General features: G+C 42.7%; 2 protein-coding genes across 2 annotated transcripts; one reads left to right on the forward strand and one right to left on the reverse strand.

Moving 5' to 3' along the window:
- Positions 1-3159, reverse strand: btg4 (B-cell translocation gene 4; the record flags this gene model as incomplete). The annotated part of the gene is made up of 4 exons (XM_080435137.1): positions 1-258; positions 986-1307; positions 1947-2084; positions 2987-3159. 4 exons carry the CDS (start codon positions 3157-3159, stop codon positions 1-3), a joined length of 891 nt encoding a protein of 296 aa, XP_080291263.1.
- A 2828-nt stretch (positions 3160-5987) lies between these two features.
- Positions 5988-21284, forward strand: LOC308091023 (homeodomain-interacting protein kinase 2-like). Its single transcript, XM_080436321.1, has 7 exons — positions 5988-6087; positions 8293-8498; positions 11807-11995; positions 14459-14640; positions 15516-15771; positions 17010-17272; positions 18628-21284. The coding sequence occupies exons 2-7, from the start codon at positions 8313-8315 to the stop codon at positions 18848-18850; spliced, it is 1299 nt and encodes a 432-aa protein (XP_080292447.1). The 5' UTR covers positions 5988-6087; positions 8293-8312; the 3' UTR covers positions 18851-21284.
- Positions 21285-21605: the final 321 nt, after the last annotated feature.

Genomic DNA, 21605 nt, shown 5'->3' on the forward strand with positions numbered 1-21605 from the left:
TCAGGAGCGGCTCTTGCTGACCCAGTGGTATTTGTCGACGCGCGGGCCGGAGAAGATGAAGCTGGGCCGGACGTAGGGCCTGAAGGAGCCCTGGTGGTGCTGCTGGTGGGGAGCAAAATGGGAGGAGCTCTGGCCTTGGCCGCCGCCCCCAAATGCAGGAGGAGGAGGGGGGTGAGGCGGGAACCCCTCCCCAGGAAAGGCCTTCCTCTTGGGGTACGCCACCCAGGACTGAGGGGCTCCGGCCGAAAACTCGGTGATCTGAGGTGAGGAAACAGAGAGGCAGTTTTACTAGAGTGCAGATTAATTGATCAGAAGTTTAGCACAGTGGTTCTCAACCTTTTCAGCCCGCAAACCCCGCCCCCAAAATAAAATAGTTGAACTGGGGACCCCCCCAAACCCTCAACCTAGCCTTAGATATGCTATTTTCTCTAAAGAAGTTTGGTGTAGGGGGAAATAGAGCAGACCAAGTACAGAGCCAAAAGTCAAGTTATGTCTGACAATACACATTAACATGTATCTAACACTGATGGATGAAGCAAGTCTATGAAATCTAATGAAAATCTTTAATCTGACACACACATTTTATACAATATGTAGTGGGGTCCCTGCTTTATCTCCCTCTCAGCTAAGGGGTCCTTGGCCTGAAAAATGTAGAAGACCCCCGTACTACACAGAGTCCCACATAGACATACAAGTAGACGCCTCCTCCGACTCCGGGGCGTCTGTATCTGCAGGCACCATTTATGGGACGGCAAACTGCCGCTCAAAGTGAAAACTTGGCAGAATCTAGTTGTATAAACGGGATTATGTTTATACAACTACATTCTGACAAGTCCCAGAAAAGACGCGCTGTGATTGGCCAGTAGTCACTTTGAGTGGCAGCGTGCCTTCCCGAATATGGCGGCCACGCATACAGGAACTGAACTGCAGCGGCCAATGAGTTATCTAGGTTTCTATAGTTCCCCCCCCCCCAGACCAGACCTACCTTGTAAACACTGTTGGGGTTGCTGACGGTGGGGATGGTTTGGATGGTTTGGGGCTTAGCTGGTCTGGAGGGCAGGGAGGATCGTGGAGGAGACAGACTCCCCCCGCTGGCTCCACTGCTGCTGCTACCGGCGCTGCTGATCAGACTGGTGTCCCTGCTGCTGCCGTCCTCCTCGTCGGACGACCCTCCTCCTGACGGGACGTCCAGGAAGGCGCGGTCCACGGCGTTCTGGATGCGGCGGGAGAACTCGCTGTCTGCCCGCCGACGGCTGCTGCTGTTTTCCACCACGGAGACGCAGATCGGGTCGGTGCGCTCGCCATACCTGTAGAGCACCAGAGACAGTGGACAGTCTAGAGCGGTGGTTCTCAACCGTTTAAGCCTGCGACCCCCTAAAACCATCATTTTTGAACTGGGGACCCCCCAAAATAATCATATTTTAACTGGGTACCTCCCAGAATTATCATATTTGAACTGGGGACCTCCCAAAATAATCATATTTGAACTGGGGATCCCCCAGCCTGATAAGCACTTGGATTGTAGGAGTTGAGGCATTCAATTTCGCTTGACTCGGTTCCACAGATAAATATTGTGAAAATAGCAGATCTAAAAGCTCACTCGCGTTTGCGAGGCGTTGTGAGCTTGTAGATCGGCTATTTTCACAATAGTTTGTTGATATCTTTTGATGCAGTAATGATCTTTTTATTTTTGCTTTAGAGGTATTAAAAAGGTCTTAAATTGTCACTTTACAGTCATCTGGGGACCCCCCAAAAATCATGTGGGGGTCCCGACCCACAGGTCTAGAGTCAGGCCTGCTCAAAAACCTGTTATACACCCACAAACACCACTTGGCCGCACATTTGAACGGCAAAAGTTTCATGACAAAAGTGGCAAATCATTGGCGCCAACTGGGTCCAGTCAAATACAAATAATCTTGGGGGTCCTTGACACGAGAAGCACTGACCTGCAGGACACCTCTCCAGGGTCCACCCACAGGGTGAGCTCTCCAGGCAGGCCCAGGTCCTCGTAGCGCACCATGCTTCTGATGCAGGCCTGCTCCAACACAGAGTCTCTGTGCTGCATTCTGTTCATACGCAGACACCTAAACAATAAAAAAACAATACCAGGTGCTTAACCACTTAAAGTTACGATGTAGGCATTTAGCGGTACGCTCTTAAAGGAGTAGTTCACCCAAAAAAAAAATGATTTCCTATCAATTACACACCCTATGAAGCATTGAATTCATGGAGATTTTGTTTTTGACTTATTCCTAAGCCAATAATTTGAAGACCGGCGGTCTCGCCGGTATCAAATTACTGGCTTAGTAATGTGACAAAAACAAGATCGGGGTGTGAAATTGATAGAAAATAAGTCATTTTTGGGGTGAACTACTCCTTTAATCCAGAGCAATCTACAGTAAGCAAGGAAAACACAAGGTAATACATCAAATGCATAGAAATAGTAATCTAGGATCATAGATAAACCTCAGTCTATATGTCTAGATATCATCAGTCTAAACAGTACAATAGCAAGAAAAACTGATCAAATGAACCTGGCAACTGTTTACATAACTTGCTATCTAATGTCAAGACAAGTGCTACGACCCCTGGAGGGCCCCTAGCCCATTCAATTATCCCGGAACGTGTCTGTCATTTTAGATTTCTTTGGCTATTAAAAAATAGCCAAAGAAATTATTTTTTAACGCATGTTGTTAAATCAGTGGTTCTCAAACTTTTTCATGTCACAGACCCCCAAAAGTATGTTTTTGGACACCGATCCCCATCAATATATGTTGCTCCAGGGACCCCCAGAAGCAAAGACTTTAGTTAAAAATGTTGTTTCAAAAAAGTATATGTATTCAAAGATTTGCACAAATGTTTGAGACTTTTCAAAAACAGCTATTTTTGACTAGCCAAAGTATAAAATAATGGTTATAGCTCAAATCTAAAATGACGGATACTTTTCCCGGATTGAAGGAGCTTAACGGGTCTGTACTCCACTCACCTGTAGGCCTGTCCTCGGCTGGGAGCCTCTGGGTCCCAGTGCTCCTTGTACTTCTCAAACAGAACCGAGGTGAGCGTGGCGGCCAGTCGGTCCCTTCCGTCGTTGTCCAGACTGCCGTACCGCTTGGCCAGCCGAGTCACAAAGAACACTGCAGCTGCAATCTCTTCCTTCATGTTTGGCCACGAGCACCGCACACTAAAGCTTACACTAAAGCTTACACTAAAGCTGAACACACACACACACCACACTGCAAGACTCACTATATCTACACACTACTACAGTTCTATAAAGGTTGGAGAATCACCGATATTATAATTTTTTTTTACTTTAAAAACACACCATAAACAGGCTTAAAAACAACAGCTAAACAGGAAACTAGAGCAAACAAATTTGCTCCTGGATCTGAAGTTAGAATTAATTCACCAGTGACTCTCAACAGTTCCAGGCCAAACGAGCAGCAACAATTCTTTAAAATCTCATCGATTGGATGCTGATAAATGTGTGAAGCTTAGCTGGAGGAGTGTTGAGTGTTTGTTCTGAAATGAATTGTTGTGCTGGAGGCTGAGGCCCTAAAGCAGGAGGGTAATTGATGGCCACACACCTGTGCCTGATTGATTTAATTAGGCTCTGTGGAGGAGGGGGGAGGGGTCAGGTGACAGGAAGCAAAGTGAGTGACACCCACAGTGTCCACAACACTAGAGCAGAGGTCTTCAACAGGGGGGTCCCCGGAACCCCTAAGGGGTCCTCAGAGTTACTACAGGGGGTCCGCCAAAGAGCACACTTGTGTGCTTGTAGATCGGCTATTATTGGCAAAGAGGTTTAGTGTAGAGGGAAAAGAGAAGACTAAGTACAGAGTGAAAGGTCAAGTTTACTAAGTATTGACGGTTTTAGTGGTTAAAGGTCAGAAAATACACATGAATCCAACATACACTGATGACAGTGCTGTCAAACAAGTCTATGAAGCTATCTATGAAATCTATGAAAACGTTTAATCTGCAACACAGTTTTATACAATAATTTAGTGAGGTTCCCTGCTTCATCTCTCTCTCTCTATTAGGGGGTCCTTGGCCTGGAAAACGTTAAAAAAAAACCTGCACTAGAGGGAGTGACCTAGCCTGGTAAACCCTCCCTCCGGAAATCTCATTTCTATTTGATTCCAGTAGAAATGAGATTTCCGGAGGGAGGGTTTACCAGGCTAGGAGTGACCATGATCTGGTTCCACCCTAATGTAGAACAAACATGGGAAAGTTCTCATTCTACTGCTCTGCCACCAAAATGTGGAATGCCGGGGTTATCAACCTTTTCAGGTCATGACCCTCCTAAATAATCATATTTGAACTGGGGACCCCCCAAAGGAATCATATTTGAACAGGGGACCCCCCACCCTGATAAGCGCTTGGAATTGTAGGAGTTGAGGCATTGTGAAAATAGCTGATCTACAAGCTCACAACGCCTCGCTAATGTCCTATTTCTTTCGCCTGGCATTGGCCAGACTGTGCATTGGCCAGATCTGGTCTGGACTTCGGCCCATAGGGAGCGAGTGTGAGAAATCAGAAAATGATCGGGCCAATCAGTGACTGTGTTTCAACTGCTGTCCGTACAACAGTGAAAAGCATCCAAATCATTTTCTGATGAAAATGATTTTTCATCAGAAAAATTTCTTTTTCTTTTAATTTTTCTTTTTTTTGTTGTTTCTTTTTCCATATTAAATTGTCATTTTACTGTCATCTGGGGACCCTCCAAAAACCATGTGGGGACCCATAGGTTGAGAACCCACTGCATTAAAGGATGTGGTAACACTTGTTTCTTTCAAAATTGGCCTGAACAACCAGGAGGAAATTGCTCACCGGAGCGCACTCGCCTATTAGTTTGTATTGGCCAGTGCGCTCAGTGCTGTATTTCCGAACGCATTCCATGCATAATGTTTGTATTTGGTAATGACATGTATTAATGTGTACATTTTGTTTGCTATGTTGATGAATCGAATACATAGGACCACAATGGAAACGAGTCCCCAGGACTTTTTTTGTGTTATCCTTTTAAGCCTTAATGTCTGACTGTAGCGTGTGCTGTTTTACATTTCTGTCTAATAAAGTATTTAAAAAAAACAAAATCGGAGAATATTCTGTTCCAGGGACCCCCATCAGAGAATATTCTGTTCCATCGACCGCCATCAGAGAATATTCTGTGTCAGAGACCCCCATACAGAGAATATTCTGGGTCAGAGACCCCCATACAGAGAATATTCTGGGTCAGGGACCCCCTATACAGAGAATATTCTGTGCCAGGGACCCCCATACAGAGAATATTCTGGGTCAGGGACCCCCATACAGAGAATATTCTGTGTCAGGGACCCCCATACAGAGAATGTTCTGTCTCAGAGACCCCCAGATACAACATTTGTGTCTCGATGAGAGCAGTTCTGCGCATGCGTCGTCGATGGCTGGGGGGCGGTGCTTGCCTTTTGTTTTGCCGGAAGTGTCATGGCGGCCGAGTGAGAAATAATAACAACAACGTGCATTTTTAGATTAAAAAAAATACAACGAATGTATTGTTTGTGACGGCGTGTGGGGGAGTAGGAGACAGAGGAGGAGGTCTTGGAGCTCTAGCCTGTCTGTTAGTAAGAGAACAGGTTTTTTTTATTATCATCATCCACGCTGTTGGAGGACCGGACCGGACGTGACACAAAACGAGCGCTCCCTGCACGCCGCTGGGGGCGGGGCTGGGGGGGGGGGGTTCGCTTCAGCAGGCTTTTCCGCAGCACCTGTGGAAAGCCTGGTTCCTATTGTGAGTCAACCGGTGTGATCCGGACTAGAGCCCGCCTCACTGTATCCGGTCATTCACACGCTCACCCACAAGCCACAAACGTTTCCGTATCCGGTATAGAACCCAGACCGGATCAGCAACCTGCCAAGCAACTTGATCCCTGAGTCTAGTTTTTTTGTATTCACAGAGCAGCAGAGACGGGCGGTGCTTCTCTATTTAGAGAGACTGTGTTGTTGTGGTTCTGTCTGTGTGTGTGCAACGAGAATAAGATCTGTTCTGTTCTGATCGGCCAGCGACACCGATTCTAAGTGATTTATACCCGTGATTTACACCAGGTAAGTGTTATTGTTTATTGCATACAATACATGATGCATATACTGTAGAACACATGATGTCTATTAGTGTGTTGATGTGACTGATGCTGTGCTGTGGTGTTAAAACACAAGGTAACGGTTTACTAGTGTTGATGCTATAGTGTTACTGTGTGGTGAGCTACATCAGTGGTTCTCAAACTTTTTTTTTATGTCCCCCTAAAATGATATGTATTTGGCCGCGGACCCCCATGGCAAAATAAGTTGTTCCAGGGACCCTCTCATCAGAAGCAAAGGATTGAGTTACACGCTTTTGGTTTAAAACATACATATATATCCAAAGCTTTGCACAAATGTTCACGATTTTTCAAAAATAGTAGATCTACAAGCTCATAGCGCGGCACGCGCTATGAGCTTGTAGATCTGCTATTTTTTAATAGCCAAAGTGTAAAAGGTTAGAGTGGTTAAAATGACTCTAATGCTATATTAACACATTTGGCTGGGGACCCCCTGGAACCCACCCCTCAACGTTGAGAACCAATGTTACTGTATGTATACAGAACGTCTACAATTTATATTGATGTTACTACTGATCCTATGATCTCAAATATAAAGGTAACTAACTGTTGCTGCTGCTACTGCATGCTATAGCTGTTAGCATACACAAGTTATATATTGCACATAAGTTGATGTTGCTACTGATGCTCTGAGATGAAATACAAAGGTAACTGTCTGCTGTTGCTACTGCTGCTGCATGCTGCTAGACTTTTAAGGCATTTTATTCATGTCAGGCAATAATATTACATTACATCGTTTTCAATACAGTCTGACAAATCAATTATAGCTTCATATAGGTCAGGGTCCTTACATTTAAAGCCATTTTATTTTCACAATTTAATTAAAATACATCCATTAACCTTTTGGTTACAACAAACTCATCTATATTCCACAACCTCTTAACTATAACTATTAACTATAACTGCTGCTATAGTATAAAACACAAGGTAACTGTTGCCCTAACGGGTCCATTTGGTTCCATTTGTACACTCAGTACACTCAGGAGTAAAATTTACATTGATTTTACAATATAAACTGGGGACATAGGAATGTCATTAAATGGGGGTCCGTAGCCCTAATGCATGCCAAACTGGGGGTCCTTGAAATTAAGATGATTGAGAATCACTGCTAGAGCCGTAAAAATCCTCTCTTATGGGGGTCCCTTTAGGCATATCTTTTCAAATGGGGGTTTGCGGGTTAATGAGTGTCATGTCATCTGAAAATGTCTTCTGCCAGGGACCCCCAGAAGCAAAGATTTTAGTTACAAATGTTTGTTTAAAAAAAAAACATATACTGTATTCAAAGATTTGCTGTGACGCACTATGAGCTTGTAGATCTGCTATTTTTTAATAGCTAAAGTATGAAATATGGTTATAGTGGTTAAAATGATTATGACATTATTTAACATATTTTGCTGGGGACCCTCTTGAACCCCCCCAAGGACCCCTGGACGCTAGTCCCATTTTTATAGTCTTTGGTATGACCTGGCCGGGGGATTCGAACTCAGTCGTTCCCAAAACTGGGGGTCGGGAAATAAAGAATTACACCATGTCTGTGTCAAAAGTAATCAACAAACTAATATAGTACAAAAAAATTGCAAACATTGGCCAAATTGTGAAATATTATCTGAGAAAGAGGCAACATTTTTGAAAATAGCCAATCTACATGCGTGCGTAAGGCGTTTGAGCTTGTAGATCGGCTATTTTCACAAAATGTGTCTGTGGAACCGAGTCAAACTAAATGTAATGCCTCAACTCCTTCAATTCCTACAAGTGCTTGTCAGGGTGGGGGGTCCCCAGTTCAAATATGATTATTTTTGGGGGTCCCCGGTTTCAAATATGAATATTTTGTTGGGCCCCCAGTTCAAATATGATTATTTTGGGGGGCCCCAGTTCAAATATGATTATGTTGGGGGGCCCCCAGTTCAAATATGAATATTTTGGGGGGTCTCCAGTTCAAATATGATTATGTTGGGGGGGGCCCCAGTTCAAATATGATTATGTTGGGGGGCCCCCAGTTCAAATATGAATATTTTGGGGGGTCTCCAGTTCAAATATGATTATTTTGGGGGGTCTCTCCAGTTCAAATATGATTATTTTGGGGGGGGTTTGCGGCCTGAAAAGGTTGAGAACCACAGCTTTAACTGACTCTCCTCCACGTCTCTCTCCACAGCTTTGCCCGTTGACACAGACATGCCGAGCGAAAGGTCCACGTTCCCGTACCTGGTGGGCCGCCCGCCGTCCACCTTCTACCGGCCGTGTGACGTGCTGGGCCGCGGCGCCTTCGGCAAGGTGCGCAAGTGTCACAAGATGGCCACCAACGAGTCTGTGGCCGTCAAGGTGCTCAAGAGGTCTGCCATCAAGAGGGCCATGAAGGAGGTTTGTTGTCTCTCATCTATTGATAGTGTTTTTTTTTCTTTTTTACTGGGGACCCTCGCGATGCGACGCGTTGTGAGCTTGTAGATCTGCTATTTTCAAATAGCTGATGCATATGTTAAAATGCTCATGTGGCCCATAGTCGCTTCTTTTTGGGGTGGTTTTCCTAGACCTGGTTGCTTGTTTCTCTCACAGAATCTGGCAACACTGTACAGGAGTCCTGACGTCACTCGTCCATCCCCTGGGTCGTAAAGTAATGTCTCTATGGAGAATAACATTGGGTCATCATAGAATTGTCTCATATAAGAATTGTGGTCCAAAAATAAACAAACTGTCTCGGCGATATTGTCAGGGAGGAGTCTCTGTATCGTTTATGATAGTCAGTATTTGATACAGTCTGTTTCCGGCAAAAATTTAACTAATTCGGCGGAAATAACATTAGCGTTTGCTCACCGTCAGTTGATGCTTCATATCCATAAGAGTCAAACCGCCGGGGTCAATTGATTATTTTTGGAACACAGTTCTTATTTGATGCGATATGAAACACGTCTATGGGAATTCAGAACGGGGGGGAAAAAAACGAGTCCCAGGTAGGATGTGTAAATTACGTTAGACTTCGGTGCTCTATTGATAGTGTTTTTTAACTCTGGGAGGGTCTTTGGGGTTGACGGCATTCATTAACCCCAGTGGTTCTCAAACTTTTCCATGTCAAGGACCCCCAAATTGATATGTATTTGGCTATGGACCCCCATCTGAAAATACGTTGTGCCAGGGACCCTCGGAAGCAAAGATTTGTGTTAAAAATGTTCACTAAATGTTCAAGATGTTTGAAAAAATAGCAAGATATGAGCTTGTATATCTGCTATTTTTGAATAGGCAAACTATTAAAGGTTAAAGTGGTTAAAATGATTGTGATGCTACATTAACTAATTTTGCTGGGGACCCCCCCAAGGACCCCTGGGGGTCCCCGGACCCCACTTTGAGAACAAATGCATTAACCCATTGAAATCAGGAAAGCATCTGTGTAACCACTTTAACCATATTTTATTACGTCGTTGGCTATTAACACATCCACCGCCAGAGGTTAATCTCATAATGTACTCACCAGTGCCAAGGTGTTTTTGTTGTTTTTTTGTTTTTTTCATGTCGCCATAGATCTTGTTAAAATCCTTAAGATTGAGCCGTGAACGGTCTGTTTACATCCGCGAGATCTCCCTGTATCTCCCAGTGAAGATCGCGTGTCAAACGGGGCATCCATGTTGTAGTTAGAGCGGATTACGTTAAACAGTGAAATGCGAGGAGAAAAAACTACAGGAAGAGAATTGAGTTTCAGTTTCGTCTGTAGAATGGGAGCGGGCGTGATCGTCGAAACCGGATCCCAAATAATTCTATTTCCTGTCATCAAACCGGAAACGGAAGTGGATCAAAAAAAATCCGAAAGTGCACCCGGACCGCGCATGCGCGAAAAGACCGCAGCCCGTAGGACTACGGGCTCGGCGCTTAACCGTTGGATTTAACGGCCCGTAGAACTACGGGCCCGGCGGTAAAGGTGTTAAAAATAGTGCCGCGCTATGTATGAGCTTGTAGATCTGCTATTTTTGAAAATCTGTGCAAATCTTTGAATATATATATATATATATATATATATATATATATATATATATATATATATATATATATATATATATATATGTTTTTAAAAGCATATTTGTTTTACTAAAATCTTTGCTTCTGGGGGGGTCCCTGGAACAAAATATTTAGTGATGGGGGGAGGTCCGTGGCCAAATACATTTTGGACATGAAAAAGTTTGAGCACCACTGATATAGCAACATATGTTTTTTCAGAAAACTGTCAGGATTTAAAAGACATTTGTAGAATTCGACTCGGGTCTTAATGTGCTTTTATGTGATTACAATACTGTACTGATACTGTATTTCTCTTCACTGATACTATGCATTGTGGATTTGTTTATTGATTGATTGAATACTTTATTTATTAGTCCGAAATGTAAACAAACAGCACGAGGTACGGTCACAAAAAAAGTCCTGGGGGACTTAGATGTTTCTATTGTGGTCCTATGTGTTCAATTCATCAACATGGCATAAAAATAACACAATAAATACTTGTCATTAACAAATACAAAACACTACATGTACAAAACTAAGGAGAAAATGAAAAAAAAAAACGACAGCAGTGAATGACACCTCCGGCTCCTTTATATGGGAAATTACATTTACCTCCCCTTGTGGTGCTGTGCCTTACTTTGGAGAAGTAGTTAGACAGGTATGAGGGTTTGGAGGGCTCTGTCTCTTTGACTATCGTCAATACCAATCCCATTGATAATTGCTTAACCCTTTCTTCTACCCTGAGCCATCCCAGACTAGGAAAATGTGTTTGAATTAGGTGGGTCATGGGGCTTATAGGCTGAGAAGTAGTCGAATCAGTTTGTTTTGGGAGGTCTTGACGCTTAGTTTTGTGACATTGAGATGTTTTGGAGAACTAAGAGGTGCAAGCATAGTCACAATGGTATTGAATGAGGGCTCTCCAGCTAGAGTCATTAGATACTGTATCCGGTTTCTATATTGTTGATAGTATTGATAAGGTTTCTTCACTGTTTGCAAACTAACTTTGCAAGTTTGCATCTTTCTATCGTTATTTCTTGTTATCTTGTTGCTACCCTTAGCTCGTATAGTGGGATCAATGAAGGTCTATCTCTACATGTATCTATCTATAGGTCAGAGGTTCTCAAACTGTTCAGTGCCAAGGACCCCCAAAATGATATATATTTGGCCGCGGACCCCCATCTGAAAATGTTTTGTGCCAGGGACCCCCAGAAGAGAAGATTTGTGTGTTTTGTTTTCCTTTTTCAAAAGGAAAACCCCCAAAAATAGCAGATATACTGTAAGCTCGCAGCGCTGCACAAAGTGACGCGTTGTGAGCTTGTAGATCAGCTATTTTTGAATTGCCAACTTATAAATGGTTAACCCATTAAGACCTGGAACGCATCTGTGTCACTTTAGATTTCTTTGGCTATTCAAAAATAGCAGATATTCAAGCTGATAGCGCGGCACCGAGTGCCGCACTATGAGCTTGAAGATCTGCTATTTTTGAAAAATCGTGAAAAAAATATTTTCCAGATTTCTTTTGAAAAAACGTTTTTCTTATTTAGAAAACATTTTTAAGAATCGCCTTAATGGGTTAAAGTGGTTAAAACGATTGTGACGCTGTGTAAACCCCCTCAAGGACCCCTGGGGGTCACCGTACCCCACTTTTTTTGAGAACCAATGATCTTATGTGTGTTGTTGTGTAGGTGTCCATGCTGAGGAAGCTGAGCCACCTGGACCTGGATCAGTGCAACATCGTGAAGTTCCACGAGGGCTTCCGTCTGCCCCGGGGGAGACCCTGCCTGGTGTTTGAGCTGCTGGACATCTCACTGTGGGACTACATGAAGTCCAGGAAACACCTGCCTCTGAAGGACATCAGGCCCGTCATTCAGCAGGTACACATTAGGAGGGATGTGACGGCAGTGGTGGAAAAAGTACTAAAATGTTTTACTTAAAGTAAAAGTATCAATACTGCAATGTAGAAGAAGTACTCCGTTACAAGTAAAAGTCCGGAATTAAAAAAATACTTGAGTAAAAGTACAAAAGTATCTGTATCAAAAAAAAGTAGCCTAGGTATAAAATAGGGCTAAAGTGGTTAATGTATGTTTTATAATATCATAATTTATATCTGCAAAGTAACTAGTAACTAAAGTTTTCAAATAATTGTAGTGTAGTAAAATTACAATATTTGCCTCTGAGGTGTAGTGGAGTAGAAGTAAAAGTAAAGACAATTGGAAATACTCCAGTAAAGTAAAAGTACCTCAAAATTGTAAGTACAGTAGTTGAGTAAATGTACTTAGTTACTTTACACCACTGTGTGACGGTAATCGTTATTATCGTTTATCGTGATAAAAGACACTCAATAATCGTATGGCAGAGATTTAAATTTATGGTGAAATTGTCCACCGTCATACACTGGGATCAATTCACCTTTGCCGAGCTGCATATCCGGTACCACTTAAACCATTAAGACCTGGGACGCGGCTGTGTAATTTTTTGGATTTGAGCTAAAAAAGCATTATTTTACACTTTGGCTATTCAAAAATAGCAGATATACAAGCTTGTAGATCTGCTATTTTTGAAAAATCGTGAAAATGTGTGCAAATCTTTGAACATATATTTTTTAAAGCGAACATGTGTAACTATTCTTTGCTTCTGGGGGTCCCTGGAACAAAATATTTTGAGATGGGGGTCGGCAGCCAAATTCATATCATTTTGGGGGTCCTTGACATGAAAAGGTTTGAGAACCACTGATATAGAAACATAGGTTTTTCAGAAAACTGTTGGGATTTAGAAGACATTTGTAGAATCGGCTTCAGGTCTTAATGGGTTAAACCCTCTGGAATTGGTAAAACACACCTGTAAAGAACATACTTGATGCAGTCTTTTTTACACTCTCTAAATCTCTTTGCCAAAACGTGACGTGTTGTGACACGTTGTGAGCTTTTAGATCTGCAATTTTTTGGCAAATGTTCCACCCCAGACTATGGATGCTGGGGTTCAAGTGGTTAACAAAAGTGTCATTTTAAGAGTTTTAAACATATTTTAATGCCGTAAATCGCAATTATTTAAAATAATGTCCGCTCTGTTGAACTGTCATTATAAAATAAACTATTACTTTGCAGGGACCTTGCAGTATATATAGAACATAAATAGGCTAATATAATAGGGAGACACACACACACACACACACACACACACACACACACACACACACACACACACACACACACACACACACACACACACACACACACACACACACTTTAAGGTCCACAATGGGAACATGTCCCTGGAGCTTTTTGTGTTATTCTTCTTTTAACATAACCTTTGACCCGTACTTCCTGTTCTCTTGATAAGCATATTAACATAAGTATTCATTCAATCGTTCGAATCCCTTTTGATTGATTTTACTGTCTTCTAGACTGATGATAGGTTCTTGCCGGTTTATCTATGATCCTAAATCACTATTTCTATGCATTTGGTGTATAAAGGTCCTTACACACCGGGGCGATTTTTTCGTGCGAATAATACGCTTTTTTTTAAAACCTTATAAAGTCAATGCAAGCGTACATGGCGCGAAAAAGCGGAAAAGCGAAGCGAAAAAGCGTCTTTTAATTATTCGGAACGAGTCCGAATTTTGCGTATATTCGCCACATTCGCCGGTGTGTAAGGACCTTTAACCTCATGTTTTCCTTGCTTACTGCAAATCACTCTGGATTAACCCATTCAATCCGGGAACGCATCTGTGTCATTTTTAGATGTCTTTGGCTATTAAAAAAATAGCAGATGTACAAGCTCGTAGCCGAGCTTGTAGATCTGCTATTTTTAGAAAAATCTTGAACATTTAATCTTTAAACCTACTGTTTTTGGGTGGTGTAGCTTCCATCACTATGATGACCACTGTGATGACCACACCGCCCACTTCACACTGGGTGTGATTTTTTAAATGTTTTCAGTATGTTGCTATATCAGTGGTGCTCCAACTTGTGGAACTCAAGGACCCCCCAAAATGATATGTATTTCGCCGTGGACCCCCATCTCAAAATATGTTGTTCCAGGGATCCCCAGAAGCACAGATTGGAGTTAAAAATGTTCGCTTCAAAACACATATATATATATATATATATATATATATATATATATGTATATATATATATATATATATATATATATATATATATATAAGATTTGCACAAATGTTCCACAATCTTTTTTTCAAATGCAGATTTACAAGCTCATAGTGCAGCGCTACGAGCTTGTAGATCTGCTATTTTTGAATAGCTAAAGAAATCTTAAAATGACACAGATGTGTTCCCGGTCTTAATGCCTACATTCATTGTGAATTGTTATTGCAGGTGGCCGTGGCTCTCAGAGCTCTGAAGGCCGTAGGGATGATCCACATGGATCTGAAACCAGACAACATCATGCTGGTGAACCAGGACCTGCAGCCCTTCAGGATCAAGCTCATAGACTTCGGCGCCGCCATGAACCCCGCTGACGCTGTGCTCGGGGTGCAGCAGCAAAACATCGTCTGTAGGCAAGTTGTTATACACAGTACTCACCCCTTCTATGTGCTCATAGTTAGAATATTGAACGTGTACTACTATCGTTGTTGTCGGGCAGAAACCTCTTATCTCTGTATTCTACCCTTTTGTGTTTCTTAGTAAATTAACGCCCTGCTTGATCATACTGCAGCATCACTCAAGCTCGTGGATCTGATACTTTAGCCTTTTTGACATTTGAATCCTGAAAAGTAACGGTTTCGGACATATGAGGTTTTCACCTGACAAGAGACGATATATAGAGATGTGTTGCCCCCAGAATAGCCATGCTGGGGGGGGGTTCAAGTGGTTTAAAAAGAAACACTCAAAATGGAGCGAGAATTGTTTTGCGCTGCTATCACGTGATAAATTATGTGATATTGGTGCATAGACTCACACATACTCACCGATACCAGCATTTTAGGCAGTATCAGATATTTCTGATACCAGTACAGTATAGGTATCGTAACAACTCTTAAAGGCCAGTCCACACCAATGCAACTACATGCAACCATTATCCCCAATGGTAGTTGCAAGGAAGTTGCATTGGTGTGAACTGGCAGGGATGTGCTGTCGAATCTTTAGCTAGTGGAGCGCTACGTCACAAAAAAATATAATGATGCACAAACTTGGTCACCTCATCAGTGTTGTTTCCTGGAGTCACTGGCTGTTTCGGGTCTTGCAACGACCAAGGCTGATCAGACCCCGGCCTGTGTCCAAGTGGCAAAATGTTTACTTTTTTAATATATATTATGGCTTTCGTTGTTATTGTTTTTTTATTTTGTTTTACCTCAAAATAAAGATGATCAAATCAAATATTTGTCACATTCCTCACCCACGCGTTCCTCACCCACGCGTTCCTCACCCACAGGGCTCCAGAGGTGTTCCTGGGGCTTCCGTTCTCGGAGGCCATAGACGCCTGGTCCCTGGGCTGTGTGATGGCCAGGCTGCGGCTGGGCTACTGGCTGTACCCGGGGAAGGGCGAGTTCGACGTGGTGACGGCCATGGACGTGGTCAAGTCCATCATACACATCAACGGGCGGCCGGCCGAGCACCTGCTGACCAACGGCGTCAACACGGCTCGCTTCTTCAAGAGGGCTCCGCTCAACAACGAGTGGATACTGAAGGTATACCTCTAATAGGGCGGCGGTTCTCAAACCTTTTAGGCCGCGACCCCCCAAAATAATCATATTTGAACTGGGAACCCCCCACCCTGACAAGCACTTAAAACTGTAGGAGTTGAGGCGTTACATCTTGTGAAAATAGACGATCTACAAGCTGACAACGCCTTGCGAGGCGAGGTGAGCTTGTAGATCGGCTATTTTCACTCTCTTTCTTACATTATTTGACAATTTGGCCAATCTTTGACCAGTTTTTATTGAATTGAAACGTTTTATTCACAGAGGGGTGCAGGGGTAAAGTACCTGCCCACCCCTGCAGAGTCTAAGGGTTCGAGTCCACCGAACTTTGTCGAGCGTCTACAGGATACACAACTGATCTCCCTTGGGGGAGGGAAGCCGGGCGGGGACGAGTTGTATTCACGTTCTTCTGCAAGCTAGGAAGGCGCCTGTCAGTGAGGGGGATTGAATGGGAGGAGTGAGACGGAGGTGCCGGGTTCTCCTGGTGGGGTCTCCTCACTGGCAGGTGAGCCAGTAGGGATGCAACTAGGGGTGTGCATGGATATTCGGTTAAACAGTTAAACGGTGCTACCCCTACTAACCGTTTTTCAAAATAATGTTCGGTTATTCCATGAAATATATTTTTGATTGAGATCTTTATGTTTGTGCCATAATTCTGTCATTCAAACTCTACTCTCTGTAATTTTCAACGTCTGATTATTAATTCCTTGCGCCAGTTGTTGTGCCGCCAATAATCCAATTGTACTACTTGAAATATAGCATTCATTCACTGTTTCTCTTTGTCGAGCTCCGTCTCTCTCCCCGTCTCTCGAAGCCAGAGAGACAGAGAGATAGAGAGAGAAGAGGCTACAGACAGACAGACAATGTCGGTTTGAAAAAAAGAGTTTGGATTACTTTGTTTGATGGGAAAGCGTTGCGATGGAGAAATCACATCCAATATAAAGACCTGGATGTGAATCGCCCATGTTACCTCGTAGGCTAGGCTACTGCCCGCTTCTTGTGATCGAAATGTGCTCAATTTTGACCATTTTCTGGGTGTTAATTTCAATAAATTAATTAATCAATACATTATCGATTATTCAAATAACCGTTTTTAAACATGTTATGTACATGTCAGTGAAAAAAACCCGCTGGGAACATCCCTAGATACAACAGATACAACAGCAGTGATTGCCTATTCTTAAAAAAAATTAAGACATTTCTCATATAAACTTGTCTTCTCTTAGACCCCGGAGGAAGACGAGAAGCAGGAAACCATCAAGCTGCGCGGCTTGCCCACGGCCATCGCTCTGAGCTGCCTGAGTGACCTGAAGGTGCTGGTGCGCGGCATGACGGACCAGGACGAGACCAACGACATGCTGCAGTGGGTTGAGCTGCTGCAGAGGATGCTGCAGATGGACCCCCTCCAGAGGATCACCCCCGAGGACATCCTGGCTCACCCCTTCATCTGCATGAGCCACATGGCCCAGAGCTACAGCCACAGCTCATAGTGAGTGTCCCCCCCCATACCGTACGCACGCCGCACGTACATGCATGTACGGTACAGCAGTGTTGATTTCGTCGACTAGACGAAAAATCTTCGTCGACTATACCATTTTTCACTGACGAAAACTAAATAAAAACGAAATAAAAAATAAGCTATGATGATTAAAACTAAGGCTAAATATATTGACAATTTCCTCAACAAATAAAAACTAGACTAAAATGACAGTGAGGGACTAGTGGAGAAGAGATCCAGTAGAAGAGATAATTAAAAGACGCTTTTTTCGCTCCGCGAAACTGGTGTGGAAGCTTGCATTGACTTTATAAGGTTTTAAAAAAAAACGTATTAATCGCATGAAAACAATCGCCCCGGTGTGTATTGTAAGGACCTTTAGTCGACTATAATCTGATGATATTTAGACGACTAAAACAAGACAAAAACTCAAACATTTCAGATGACTAAAATATGATAACGAATTGGAATTTTATTCAAAAGACTATGACTAAAACTAAATAAAAATTTGCTGTCAAAATTGACAGCAAATCAATTTTGCTGTCAACACATCTCTCCTGTTGACCTTTATTTATTCAGGCAACACCGTTGAGAGTAAGCTCTCTCTTTTTCAAGGACGATGCATACACAACACAGTGCAACATGATCACAGCAACAGAAAACAATAAAATTTTAACCCATTTAAATCCGGGGTTATTTTATACTTTGGGCTATTCAAAAATAACATATCTACAAGCTCATAGCGCTGCACCGAGAGCCGAGTTTGTAGATCTGAATTTCTTTTGAAAAATCTTGGAAATTTGTGCACATCTTTGAATATATATAGGGGGTCCCTGGAACAACATATTTTGATGGGGATCGGCGGCCAAAAACATGTAATTTTGGGGGTCATTGACAAGAAAAAGTTTGAGCACCACTGATATAGCAACGATAGTTGTTCAGAAAAATGAAGACATTTGTTGAGACATTTGACCGTTACAAATGTTCGCTATATTCAAAGATTTGCACTAATTTTCACGATTCTTTAAAAAAAAAAAAAAGCTGATCTACAAGCTCATAGCACTCGGTGCTGCTGATTCGAGATCTGGTTTGGCTTTTCAAAATAAGTCAGTAAATCTGTAAATCTTATCCTAGATCTTTACTCGGCAGCATTAAAACACTGGTTGTATAATAGATACAATAGATACGCTATTGTTTTGTGAAATAACATATTTACACCTGTCATATCTTATTTTCTTTGTCTTTGTACGATAGTTTTCTTTAAAATATGATAGTTCTAAGCCTTCGGTATGATCATTTAAAATGTCTGGTTGCAGTTGACTGACTTGTTGTCACCCTTTTGCTCACAGTGTTCAGTCCTGCGTCGACTGCATGACCACGGCCGTCCCCAACTTCCTGAAGCCACCCTTCAAGGACCGGCAGGTCGCCGTGACAACGGGTGACAAAAACACAAAGGTGACAAAGCTGACGACGGCCAATGAGAGCGGTGGGGGCGGGGGCGGGGGGCCGGTGGACGACGGAAGCCTCCAGGCGGACAGATGTCAGACGCAACAACAAGGGGACGACACCTGAGAGGAGGGGGCCGGGTTCATGATGTCACCAGACGGACAACAGAGACGAGCCCTCAGGAAAAGCCAGAAGAACAAAGAGAAGAAGAAGAAGTGGAGAGAAAGAACCTTCTGTCCCCCAGAATGAATGGATGGATGGATGACCAACGGTCCAGGTGTTGGTTCTTCGTTGCAGGGACAACACGCCACATCTGGACGTACATGGCGTCTTTATTAAGCCTCAGCCTCACTACCTACCTGTCCGTTATTATTATTATTATTATTATTATCATCATTATTTAAGTTTAAGTTAAAGCATTTATGCTTTTTTTTAATGCTTTATTATTTCAGATAGGTGAGTGTAGAGAGACAGGAAACCAAGGGGAGAGAGAGAGAGACATAGGAGAAAATGCGAGACAAAAGACGGGGGTCGGATTCGAACCCTCGAGTTCCGGAGTTCACCACAGACGGAGCATATGGTTTTGTGCACCAACTGAGCGGGAACCCCCCCCTAAGTCAGTGGTTCTCAAACTTTTTTGTTTTATTTCAAGGACCCCCATAACTCTGAGAGTGTACCATTTGTACACTTTCAGAGTTACAGTTACAGACCCGTAACGGTCCATTTAGTTTCCGTTATTCACTTTTCAGAGTTACAGACTCGTAAGGGACCATTTGGTTCCATTTGTACACTTTTCAGAGTTACAGACCCTTAAGGGTCCATTTAGTTCCATGTATACACTTCCAGAGTTACAGACCCATAAGGGTCCATTTGGTTCTATTTGTACACTTTCAGAGTTACAGTTACAGACCCGTAAGGGTCCATTTAGTTCCGTTATACACTTTTCAGAGATACAGACAGACCTATAAGGGTCCATTTGGTTCCATTTGCACTCTTTTCAGAGTTACAGACGCCGTAAGGGTCCATTTGGTTCCGTGCGTACACTCTCCTCACCGGATCACCGCCTGACATGGGAACTGCACCGGCCCCTTGTTGTGTGTCGTCATAGTAACGTACGTCGGAGAATTTTCAGAGGACGGTACGGACAAACCCAGAGCGTCGGGTTGGATGTGAGCTTCCCTCCATCCAGGATATATACAGTACTATTATACACAGGACAGTGTGTGTATAGGTAATGATATACTGGACTATATATATATATACACCAGGGATGAGACGATAATTGTATCGCAGATATTTGAAGTTATCGTGAAATCGTCCTCCATCATACACACTAGGATGAATTGGCTTTTGTTGAGCTGCAAAATTCAGTACGACTTCCCAAAAATAGCAGATCTACAAGCTGCATTGCAACACGTTGTAGAGCTTGTAGATTTGCTATTTTTGGTGAACGTCCCCCCCCCAGAATAGGGATGCTGGGGGGTTCATGTGGTTTAACAAAATGAGCATTTTAAGTTTTAAGAATATTTTGATTATCGCGATAATATGGTTAATCGCTATTATTTTTGTCACAATCATTGCAACGTGTAATTTTCATATCATCCCATCCCTAATATACATAGGACGGTGTGTGTGTGTATAGGTAAGGACACTACTATATACACAGGACAGTGTGTGTGTGTAGGTAAGGACACTACTATATACACAGGACAGTGTGTGTGTATAGGTAAGGACACTACTATATACACAGGACAGTGTGTGTTGTAGGTAAAAATATACATTACCATATACACAAGACAGTGTGTGTACAGTAGATCGAGGACCCAAGACACCCTCATCATGGACCTGTTTGAGCTGCTAGTACCGCGGCGTCAAGGCCCCGGACGACCCAACAGGCACAGAGACAGACACCTACTGTACGTAACACCAGGAAACTAATGTTCACCAATGCTACATGACACTAAAGGACTGTTGCCTGTCTGCCTGTTACACACACACACGCTCACGCACACAGCCAGTCGTGCATACACAACACTAACACACACGCACGCACACACACACAGCCAGTCGTGCATACACAACACTAACACACACACGCGCACACACACTCACGCACACAGCCAGTCGTGGATACACAACAACACTAACACACACGCACACACACACACACACGTGCAAACAACTGGACAGGACCTACAGCAAGCACTCAGCACTTGCATACAACCAAACAGACACACACACACACACACACAGGCACCAGGCACTTTATCTCAGAACACTAAGATGATAATATAACATTACTATTACTAAAAATAATAATGTTAAAACATGACTGTATTATTTTCTTTTAAAACTTTGACAAATTCGTTTTTTCAATGTGATACCGATAAATAGTAACAATAAATGGGAACTATGTTACTTCCATTGATCCAGGCCGGAACCCAATCAATTGATTGATCATTAACCCATTAAGAACGCACCGGAGGCGGGAACGCAACCGGGAACGCATCTGTCATTTTAGATTTTTAGCACTTTAACCATTATCTTATACTTTGGCTATTGAAAAATAGCAGATCTACAAGCTCATAGCGTGCCACCGAGTGCCGGTTGTGGATCTGCTATTTTTGAAAAATCGTGAAAGTTTGTGCAAATCTTATACGTATATACGTTATACATATATATATATTTTTTTATATATATTTTTTAAAGTGAACATTTGTAACTCAAATCTTTGCTTCTGGGATTTGACTTAAAAATGTATATATATATATTCAAAGATTTGCACACATCTTCACGATTTCTTTTAAAAAATAGCAGAGATACAAGCTCAAAGCGCGGCACCGAGTGCCGCGCTATGAGCTTGTAGATCTGCTATTTTTGA

The sequence above is a fragment of the Gymnoscopelus braueri genome (assembly GCF_963280865.1).
Source record: "Gymnoscopelus braueri genome assembly, chromosome: 8".
Classification (NCBI taxonomy): Eukaryota; Metazoa; Chordata; class Actinopteri; order Myctophiformes; family Myctophidae; genus Gymnoscopelus; species Gymnoscopelus braueri.